The sequence below is a fragment of the Falco punctatus genome (assembly GCF_963210335.1).
Source record: "Falco punctatus genome assembly, chromosome: 1".
NCBI classification, from domain to species: Eukaryota; Metazoa; Chordata; class Aves; order Falconiformes; family Falconidae; genus Falco; species Falco punctatus.
In genome coordinates this window covers 22,368,071-22,379,825 of record NC_137580.1, presented here as the reverse complement: position 1 = coordinate 22,379,825, position 11,755 = coordinate 22,368,071, and the positions used below count along the sequence as shown (strand labels likewise).

Below are 11,755 nucleotides of genomic sequence, written 5' to 3'. Positions count from 1 at the left end.
GACTTCACCTTTGCAAAGGTCATGTAAAAATAGCAGAAATACTTTTGCCAGGCTTTCAGAGATGCTGTTCATTTTCTGTCACGTTCCATTAATCATTACAGGCCAAGAAAATCACAGTCCATACAGAATAAGAGTACAAAGTCTAGTAAAAAGGCCACTGAAGTTTACTGTGCAGTTTTACAGCAAATCCGGTTTAAATATATGGAAGTTAAGCTTCAGTCTTTTGGTTTTCAATGCAAAACCAGTAAGCCTTCCCATATGCTACAAAGCACTTAATGTACAATCTATTTGCAAACTGACTTGCTTTCTGTATCTGTGTAAATAACCTGATGTCCTATATCAGGGAAGAGTCACAATCAACTTAACTTTTAATTTCTCTACAAAATAAAGTTCGGGAAAGCATCTCTCAAAGTGAGAAAGCTATACTTATGTGGATCCCAGTTTCTCAAGATAAATTGAAAATACTATCGTATTTTCAGCAATCTGTGAGCTAGACAGATAGCAAAGCTCTTCTGTGAAGTGACAGATTTCAGGTGCAAGATTTGCATCTTCCTCTTACTTCTCAAGCTGGAACAGGTTTATAAAAAGCAAAACACAATTTGGTATCCCATTCCTAGGGCTTCCCTTTCCCAGCTACAGTCTTTGGGCATACGTCTACTTCTCTGTGTTTAGAAATCTCTGTTCTACATTCATAAATAATCCTATATGCAAGTTAAAAAATAAAAATCACTGCTTCACAAGAAGTACTATATAATCAGCTGTGGATACAGAGGCAAAACAAATTCAGATCTGTCTGAAAAGAACCTTTAAGGTTCATTAGGAAAGCTACATAAAGACAGTAACAGCAGCACTTGCTTCCTGCTAGTTAAAGGTTTTTCCAGATTACAATAATAAAGAATAATTTATCAAAATACTCTTCTAGACACTGATAGTTTTTAATATAGTTTCTAGATAGTAACTGAAAATATTGGTGATAGGAAGGAATAACACAGATAAAAAATTAAGCAGTCTACTTTTAACAAAACTGCTGAAAGTGTGTTCCATTTTGCAAAATATACTAGTCCTTTATTCCTCCTCTGATAATACTATGACAAGCTATTTCCTTTATTATTAAAAAAAACCCCAACCAATCAAACAAAAACCACCCCAACCAAAACAATCCTTTTCTAAAGGTAACAGCTATTATCTGCATTTCAATGATGAGGAAAACCAAGACAGACTGTGTTGAAGACACAGTGGAACAACACAGACTAGCGGAAGACTATAGCTAAAATTTTCAGAGAACTACATTTCAACAACCTAATAGTGCCATGGAATGCAATCAAAATTTACTTGAAGCCAAAGCATAATGTTTGACTCATAATTAAAAATTAGCAAAATTCCAGGTTGAAAGCATCACCAATTTCTGTAACAATTTTTCCTCAGTTCACAAACAGCAAATTCAACGTTGAGATCTCCAGAGGCAAGCTGAGTGATAATCTTTCTGCCTTGCTCATTGTTCTTACAATTTAACACTAACCTGAACTTTGCCTCTCCTCAACTCTCCAGGTTTTAGCCTAATCCAGAACGGAGAGCCTGCAACTGTTTCACAGCTCCAGTACTAGACACAGAACAGAACAAACCCCCATCCCTCCAGAAAAAAAACCCAGAAGCAAGAAAAAAAACCCAAACGCTTTACACATTGAAGCATTTACTCTCAACTGAGATAGAATAAGCTATTTGCCTATAAAGTCTTTTCTCACCACAGTGGAATTTCCCTGGGAAAAAGCTTTCAGTCTATAGTCTTATTTATTTTTCAGTGTGGAATGCCATGCTCTCAGAAAGTAATGGATACAGACATCTAGTAATTTGTACTTTATAACAATTAACTACAGTAGAAAAAAAACCCTGAAAGTCAACCTTGAAAATACTCTTTCAAGTGCTTTTTAAAACATCACAGTGATACAGCTATGAAATGGCTAGAGATGTGGAATTTACAAAGACAAAATGACTGAGCAAGGGTGAGTGTTAACTGGAATGTCAGAAGCAGGCAAAAAAAAAGGCAAAAGCAAACCACAGGCGTGCTAAAAGCACAGGGAATATGAACAAATCTAAAAAATGCTTGACTGCAGTGCTAAAGTGGTAACTGTTCAATGACTGCCACTTCACCTACGCACCTCGAGCTAGAGATGAAGCAGCCTTAAAGAGAGTATTATCAGGCATTACAGACTCTCTGCATCCACAGTGAAACTGACTTTTCATTGTATAAGCTTAAATACTCTCAACTGCCTTCAGCGAAAGAGATACTCTCCAGTTATCTAGCACCAGTCTGATAACTTGTTACTAAACCCATCCCACAACTTAAGAGTTCACTGATAGCAAATTCCACAAATCCACTTAGTTGGACTAAAGAAGAACGTTAAGTCTGTTCCGACCATCTGGTACAGCAAGTTTCCCAGCTTTAGTAAAATTGGTTTTCTTGTTGCCCCAGCTAACAATGCCGAACAACCCTTTTAGAATCAGGCTTCAGCACCAACATGACATACGCATAGGTTTAACCAGGTAACGGGCTTCCTCCCCAGTTATTGCAGAGATTTGACCAAAACTAATTATGGATAATAAAATCTAGATTACTTCTTCAAACTTTAAAATCACTTCAGACAAACGGCTTTTGAGAAACATTACGAAGGAACTGCAGAAAGCCACACATGCAGACAATTATCACTGTCTTTTAAATGTATACTATGCAGTGAAATATCTCAGTCTCTTCTAATTTTGAAAAGACCTGCAAAAGCTTTTGATTCAGTTCACTGGCAAACATGAAGACAGTATCTAAATCATAAAATCCAGGAAGAAACTAAGCTTATATATGTATGTATATAAAAAAATTAAAAGGAGACAAGACACACGCAGACTAACACAAACATTTCCCCACCACCACCCTGACACCACTGTTTTCATATCATAGTAGACGTACATAGTAACACACAATCTTACTTAAAGGCCTGGCCATTAAGAATTTAAACAAGAAAGGCTTCTCTCAGGGAAATTATAAAAACTCAAGCAAAAACTTAAAATAAAAAGAACAATTGCAAAGCTGAATTATTTCAGTGACACAAACTACTAAGACTGCCTATGGCACTAAGTGGTCCTTTAAAAAATACATTAATTTAAAGGTATTTTCAGCAACCCTAGTGTAAATGCAGTTTTGGCAACACTGTGACACTTCTTTCCTACTTTCTTCATTGTTTTGCAATAAAATTAATGCTTTTCCCAAGGCAGCAACTTAAGTAACTTATATTTTAAGTAAGGCTGCACCACTCTCAACATTAGAGTTTCTATACTAAAACCATTCGATTGTAGTATTCATGAATGTGTGATTTCTGCAATAAAATACAAAATTTCCCAACTCCAGTGACTTAGAAGCCTGAACTCAGAAACAGTGCTCCTGAAAAGAACCATTTTACAGCTTCAGGTGTAGGCAAAGTGTTTCAAGAAGCTGCCACCCACCATATACAGTTTTAGAAATTCATCTTTTAATATTAAAAGGCATGTTTATTTTTACCAAAGTATCTTTGATAGATTATGAAAATTAGCAGCTTGGCTGTGAGTAGCACATTACTTAAATATGCAATTGCTTTGTCAAAAAGCAAAACAAAAATGTGTTAATGAGGCTTGTGTTTTCAGTAGCTATATACCCATAGGAACATTTTAAATACACCAGGAAGGCTGAAACAGAAGCAGTGAAACACTTCAGTAGGACTTGTAAGCACTCACAGCTTGAAGTGTCAAGCAAATGAAACTAAAAAGAGAATCAAGGGAAATAGATGGTCACAGCCCTTGCCAAGCATTCTGATATAGAAAACATGTACGCTTCTGAGTTGCCAGGGCAGAGACATCACTTACAGCAAGGGAGACACTAAAATATCTATGATGTTTCAGTCTCATTTCAAAAATAACTGAGCCCTCATAGATTCTTGGGTTGATTATTTTACTCTAGAACACAGTATTATATATAGGCAAGTTAGATATTTTGCAAGTGATCTATGAAACCCAACACCCACTACTTTTGAAATCACAAGAGGGAGATTTAAGAACAAAAATACCACCAAATGCACATCAAAATCTCACCACACATTCAGCATCCTTATGTAGCACTGTTCTCCAGTATCTTGGGTTATACCACCCCTCTTTTGCTCCCTTTCTCCTGCTCCTTCCATCATTTTGAACCACAAACTGCTCTTAACATTCTACTCTGCTCTTGCCAAATAAATCTCCAAGTTAGCCTCAAAATTTTCACTCGCAAAATCAAGTTTTTCCAATGAAGTTTTTTTTTTTATTTGATACCTACCCATCCAAAATTAAGGGTGAAAAAAATTGGAGAAGGAGGCTGCTCTTTTTCTTACTGCTTTGGGGGGTTCTGCCATGTTCTTTACTATACTCACTTACTGGTTCCAGAAAAGAACCATTCAGTGACACCTTCCCTCCACTCCCTCAGCATTTTCTCTGAGCACCATACGGAGTGTAGTCCATGACATAGTTAAAAACACATTATGAAAAGTATATAATGTACATTGCAGTCAGTGGAAGTTCACAGAACACGTGGAATTTGCAGCTTTGTACAGGCACACTGACAGACTAACTCCTGGCAATACATTCAAGTGCTCGCATACACAGTGACTCCCACACCATTCAAGTTTCATTTATAAATGTTAGGAGTAATTACTTCAAAACTTGCAACAAATTTCAGTCATAAGCAATTAGAGACAGTTATTCTCAAGGTAGAGATCTATAAAGTATGACAAGTACTTACAAAAGCACTATATGCATACATAAAGCTCACACTGGTCAAGTGCCTATATATGCACTTGACTCTCACAAATACTGCAAACAACTTACAGTTTTTTCAAACCTGACTACTGCTGACACAAATGTGGAATCTCAAACTGAAGAAACAAAGTCACAGATTTGAAAATCTAAATTTGGATTTAACTTCATGCTCATAACTTAAATGCCAATTAATAAATTCAATATTTAATGCCAGAAATAAGGTATTCAAGCCAGTAACCATCTGTGTTAAGTATAACGAGGATAGCAATCTACTCAGTAGTGTAACAATGCTGATACTCTGGCACATTTTATTTTAGTGCTTTGAACCTACTTTGAGAAGAGCTTAATAAAAATAACAAACAAAACTTAGATTCCCTTGGCTTCTATATCCATGCAGTCTTTGTAGCAGAACTAACACCTTGTCCCAGAATACAAAAATCAAGTTGTATGATTACCAACAACAACAATCTTCAGCAAACTAAACTGTGTTTGTGTATTTATGCCTACAAAGAACATTCTCTGCAATGGACACCTTATAACACAGGGAATCAGGCCAGTATTTTTTCTATTGATGCACATAAAATCAGACAAAAAATTTCAAATGCAATTCCCTGCAGTAAAAACAGGAGTGCAAAGCAGCAGAGAGGTATTATTGCCTCTTGAAATGCATTCTTGATTAACATGCCTTATTCAAAACTAGTATTAATCAAATTACTCTCACCAACTTCAAACGTGCCGAGTTAAGTGTATTCAGAGGGAGATGTGGGGATCATAACTAACTGGTGAACCACTAAGAGTGGTTATTCTCTTATTTTTTAAATACTGAAAGATGAAATAAACTCCAGACATGCAATTTTAAATGCAATGTCTTTCAAATCCCCTTACAGTACTCCAATTGAAAAATAACTAATCATAGCTACCTATTGTTACAAAATAACGCTTCTCACCCTGCTGGCCACATTAAATGACCGAAGAGTGATCTGAAGCACTTCCAGGACAAAGCACTGCACGGCTAGCTGACTCAATGTACCCAGCTTGGTCACAAGTGCTCATCAAGTATTACCATGAAACTACATCACATGTCAGCCTCATTCCATTTGTGCACCGCGCAGTTGCCTTACCTAGCCATACTTCCCTTGATTAAATTAACACTCCCAACATGTACAGCGTAAACTTCCTGCACTGTAGCATGACTGATACACAACTTCTTACCCCACTGTACTGACAAGGAAAAAATGGACAATATGTGGTCACTCTCCTGAAAATGGTTTTACTCTCCTACTGCCACTGACAGCTCTTGTATGTGACAGGTCTGCCTAACTTTATTGAGCTTCAGGTAATACTCAGTAGTTAGGAATGTGGTTTTTTAAAAAAATAAATAAATGCAATCCCACAAAAAAGATTCAGTGAAGATTACAAATGTGGACAGGCAGATGAGAGAAAAAAAAGTAGAGAATGGAGACGAACTGCACAAAGTCCTAAAAGAGAAAGGATTGCTCACCAAAAGTGCAAACAGCTCCTGCCCCAGCTTCAGGAAAGAAGAGCAGTAGTTTTAAAGCAGGGCAACAGCTTCAAAGCAGCTTCACTGGTCCTTCAGGGCTAGATCAAAAGAGAGGTGGTTTCCTGTGCTCTCCTGAGCATCTTCCTTTTACTGTTACACATGGCTATATAACACTTGTAAAACTAGACAGACTTCAGAAATTTCTGAAGTCATGTTAAAGCACAGAGAGAGAAACAGGATTTCAGGACTCCATCACATAGACAGCGTCATCCACAGATAATAGTCAAAGGTGCCGAAATCCTCACAGATCCTTGCTTCCACTACTGAGCATTCTGAAAAAGTGCATTTAATTGTGGGGGGAAAGCACCCATATGGATATTCAGGAATGTGTTTTGATATTACGGGAGAGGCAACTGGGAAAATTTCGAGAAATCAGTCCTAAATGAAAACCTATTATGTTTCAGGTTCTCTTTGATCTGAAAGCATTTTTTTCTAATCAAAAATACACTTCTATTTTGGTATGACTGGTGAGGTCAGAAGACAGTTGACAAAAAAAATACCATAGTGCCTCTTGGAGATTAATGATCAGCTCTATGCAATCAAATCCAACCAATGATTATTTATAGACTAATCCAAATGCACAACAGCATTCCTCCACCAGGGTGTTGAATTACTTCATTATGTGCCCAATTCTTTCCAGTAGATGTACAATAAACAACATTTGTAATGCTGTGGTATCGAAAACAGCTGAATTTTCAAGTACATTCATTCCTAGAATATCACCCTCTCCAAGGATGCTGCAAAGATGTGTCACATTTCCAAGTTATCACATGATGTATGAAATAGCGTTTCACAAAGTTTTTTATTCATGTCACAAGCTTCTAGGCATCAGTGGCTTTGCACAGCTCTTCCTCTTTGTTTCTGTTCCCCATTCCCATTTCTCATCCTAAGGAAGAGAAGGTAGTACTTCGCAGCAATTACAACCAGTTTAATTTCACAACCACAAGGAACTCAGCTTTTTGCCAGCAAGGAAAACGAAGCGATCCATTCTCCTCAGCTCACCTCTCAACAGCCTTTGAATCTACTCATGACTGACCCCTAAGCCCACCACACCAGGTGTCAGAACACTTAATCTGAGAGAGACTTCTGTCAGCAATGCATCATCTTTCAGACATATGGAATACCTCAGCTGTAAGCTGCCTTGCAAAATAAAAAGTTATTTTAAATCAGAAATTTCCTGTGTCACGCTTCCAATAAGCATTGTCTCAAAAAAGTAACATCACCAGCACCAGGTGCACCCTGAAGGTCTCAAGTTGAAGCAGGAAACAAGCTTATTTAGCACATAAATTGCTGACCACACCTTGCATGCTGTCATTTCACTGAAGTAATACGATCTCTTTTAGTAATTATTAGACTTAACTTCAGTTAAGAAAGAGAGGGGGGAAAAAACCAAGATTGCCTCAGGAATGATACATCTTGAAACTCAAGTAATTCAACTACTAAGTATTGCAAGTTCATAGCTTCATAGTCCCCTTAAGAGAATCAGTTTGACATGTTACCCATTCTGATGATCTTCCCAACCAAGCTGCATCTATTTCAAGAGAAGTATAAAGAAGTAAAACTATACAGACTTAAAAGCGTTTCATGAATGAAAAGTGTATGTGCCTGTCTACACATGTATATTGTTTCTCCAGCCACACTGGGAGGGATTTCCCCTTCACATCTTTGTAAATGAGTAGAGTGTTAATCAAAGCCACTGCAGGAAAATGACACTTTTCCTAGGAAGCACTGCAGCCTGGTACAGCACTATGAGGCTAACACCAGACACATGACATGAGTGTTACCAAGGTTTAGACAAAGCAGGGACTCAGCTTTGATTCAACATAACCTTGCACTTCAGAGGATGTCACACAAAAAAAGGACTTCCTAGATTTCAGAGGGGTGAGAGAGATTAAACAGCTAACTGGCCAACCATCAGCTATAGATTAAGAACATTAACTCTTCTATTTATATCTAGAGGCTTCAGTATAGAAGATGAGTTTTATCTGGTGCCATACAATATAATGTTATTACTAGAAAACAAGTCTCAACTGCTACAAAGTAATTTTAAACCACTATATTGAAAAAAAAATCATGTACAGTTGACCTGTAATAAGTGTTTTAATCCAAACTTGATTATCTAGGAAATTCCCCTTGTAAAATAATACAATAACTCAAAGAGTGATGTCAATTTTCATTTAAAAAGTAGCAAGACCAACATTCAACTGGAATAAAATGTACTATTCATTCATTTGCGTATGGTAAAATAAGTTAACCAACAACAAGAAGAATAGTAATCAAAAAAAAAGCCAAAAGGCCTAGCTAATTATAATTCACAGTCAGAATATCACTTAAAGTATGCAGCATTATGTCCTATCAACAAAGGTGAAAGAGAAACACTAATAGAGAGGTATGCTCAGCTGATGTGACTGATTTAATTATAGATTTATTTTATATACCTAATAAATCAAATTATTCAGATCACTTTACTCTGGCACAAGATGAAAATGAACTACTAAAAGGGCAAAGAGGGAGAACCACTAAGAAGAGCTGAAAAGATGAACTACAGATTAAAAATGAACTTCTCTGCTAACAAAAGCACAATAGACCAAAACGTTGTGCAATGTTGGCAACAGACCACTGCACACAAGGCCCATGGAAAGTAATGCGTTGAAAACAAGCAGTTTTGACCAGAACTAGGCCAATAAATGTTCAACATACCGATTGTTTCCAGCAAAAAGCTACAGTGTCATAAAAAGGTCCTATTCCTCACTGCGTAGAAGATAATCGCTTTTCTGGCTGCACGTTTAAATTCTTTGCCTGAAACAGCCACTATCACACTGACCCACGTTCATTTTATTCCTTAGAAAAATGTGCAGAAAGTTTTGTTTGACATCTAGCAGTAACACCTCAGCAAGACAGGCTGAACAGGAGATGACTGTTCAGTTGCTACCTGTATTAACTGAAAACAGCCCAACATGCCTTTCCTCTGGGAAGCCCCTTAAATTCATACAGGAAAAAAAAGAACACTGCTGACCCTTTTTATATTAGTTGAATATTCTTTAAGGCCATTTGAGAAATTAATCATTACAATTGGTAGCATGAACTGAAGGGATGAATCCTTCGCAAAAACATAATATTACTAAGATAAACAGTATACCTATAAACTGCTGCTCATCAGTTAAACTGAATTAATCAGGGTGTTCTTCAGCATTTCAAAAAAACCTTACCTAGTTAAAACCTTTCTGAAAAATTAATGACATGTTTGTATGCAATTACAGAGTGATTAAGTGATCCACAAAATCACAATGAATAACAAACTTACTGAGACCTTCAACGCTGCATAAACTTAACTACACTAATTAATTAGAACTCATTTACTAAAGCATTAATTAGGAGCCATTGATTGTTATAACAGTTCATAATTCATAAGTCACATGCATTTTACTGTTAAGCAAGCCAACAATTTCTTGGGTAAGTGCAAGATTAGCATTTACATTTAAACATTAAAAATAGAATTTACATCTCTCCCCACCCTTTAAAAATATTTATTATATTGACATAAGCATTTATAACACTGGTAAAATAACAGAGGATTTATTTTAAAAAATCATTTATGTGTTGTTTGGATTAAAATGCAGTAGTTTGTACAAGTTTAAATGATCAAAGCTGCTAGAAAGGACCTTTGATAATTACTTTCTTGAAAACGTCCAATTTTAGAATAAATTTGGATAAATGCCATAAACAGTCCTATCATTCTACTGCTTTATAAGCTTAACAGAAAGCAAGTAAGGATATAAGTTTAAAGATCCATAATTCCTAGCTTATGACCCACAGTAGAAAAATAACACTCAAAAAAGAAGAAAAAAAAAAACCAAACCAAAACCCTATCTGAGATGCAAGCCAATTCACAACTTAACAAATGACACACCTCAACTGCAGGTAAAGTGCTCTGGCTTGGAATCTCATCTAACCTTCTTTTCTTGGTTAACTTATAATCATTCTTTAAACCTACTTTGGTACTAAAAAATTGCTATTATTTTGGTCTGCTTTCAGTTAAGGAACCCTTGATCCCAAAGGAAAGAAACACTACATAACTCTGTTAATTAAATAGTTACCTATTTTTTTTCTTCCTCCAGACTAATGAATCCAAGAATAAATTGGTCACAAGCTGAAGTTCTCAGACTGTACAAGGCTGGCCAGCTCACCTGAACTCTCCTATGTAGTTCTGAACTTTCACTTGCACATACAACTTAAGTTGCACATAACTAACCAATCTTTGCTAACATTCCTATTAAATACTCTTGTATGCACATACTACTATAAATAAGGTCTTAAATATTCTTTGTCAACATTTGATTGTCTGGGCTCACTTACTCTATCTAAATAGCGGAGTTAAAATGCTTACCCCTTCCAAAGCCGGAAAATAATTTCTCATCACCTATTTTATAATTTAGACAACTTCAGAAGGTTTTAGGGCGATTGTTTTGGAGGCTGCTAATTTTTCAGCACCAAGCCAACCAACATTTCTGGAAGTGAAAACAGAAACTGAACACTAAAGCACCATCTGCATGCCACCACATGCCTGAAACTCATTCCTATGCATAACTGGGTGCAAGTTGCTGGCTACTGCCTTAAGACCATCCAGGTGAGTATAGAAACCGTTACTTTTGCATGCAGCAGTTCATAGATAATGGAGAGATTCAATACTGTATATAATTTTCAATTCTTGTGTAAGCTTTAAGCCACACAGGCGCTATGCTTAAGTTTCTATAATTAGTTTTCTTTTATTTAAATAAAATAATGTCAAGGTTTTGCAGTCAATTTGGCAATCCCCATGCAAAAAAACTGTCTGTAACCCACTAATCCCATTGCATCAATCAGCATTTGCCTTATTTACAGTAATAATACTTCTAATTCATGATCCATAGTTTGATTACACAATGCTGATTTACTCTGAAGTATGTATGTAACTAGATTTTATTAAATATTATTTATTCTAAAATATTATAAACCAAATATTTATTAAACAATCCATTTTCTTCATCATTCTCAACCTATCAGGAGACTTGCAAAACCTCCGAAGTTTGGGCACCTTTGGCACTGCAGTAACGTTTTAACATCTGATCCGATGTTTGCTTACATGAACTGGAGACTACCACAAAGAAACTCAAGTTGACCTTTTGGTCCCAGCGTTGGTGAAACAGCTGCCCAGAAACCAAATTAATAGGTTTACACAATGCAACATCATCAAATGAAACAAATGAGTATTTAAAATTCAATTTAATTTAATTATATAAGTAGTTTATCTGGACAGCATTTTATTCATGTCCCCAGTTGACATGTTCATGGCTATTTTAAATACAAACAAGCTTAGAGAAAACACATGGTAGCTATTGTTTGCTT

General features: G+C 36.2%; 1 protein-coding gene across 21 annotated transcripts in view; it reads right to left on the bottom strand.

Annotated features, from left to right (window-relative positions):
* The window catches only part of CAMK2D (calcium/calmodulin dependent protein kinase II delta), a gene marked incomplete at its 3' end in the record, with an annotated part of 209,310 nt that overhangs the window by 170,993 nt on the left and 26,562 nt on the right, over positions 1-11,755 (bottom strand). Inside the window, exon 1 of one of the 21 annotated variants that reach the window (XM_080373701.1) lies at positions 9-87. The exons of the other annotated variants lie outside the window; for them this stretch is intronic. Coding sequence (XP_080229827.1) covers positions 9-72 — 64 coding nt within the window. The 5' untranslated portion in view covers positions 73-87. Of the gene's footprint in view, positions 1-8; positions 88-11,755 lie in introns of those variants that run through there. 21 annotated transcript variants of the gene reach the window in all.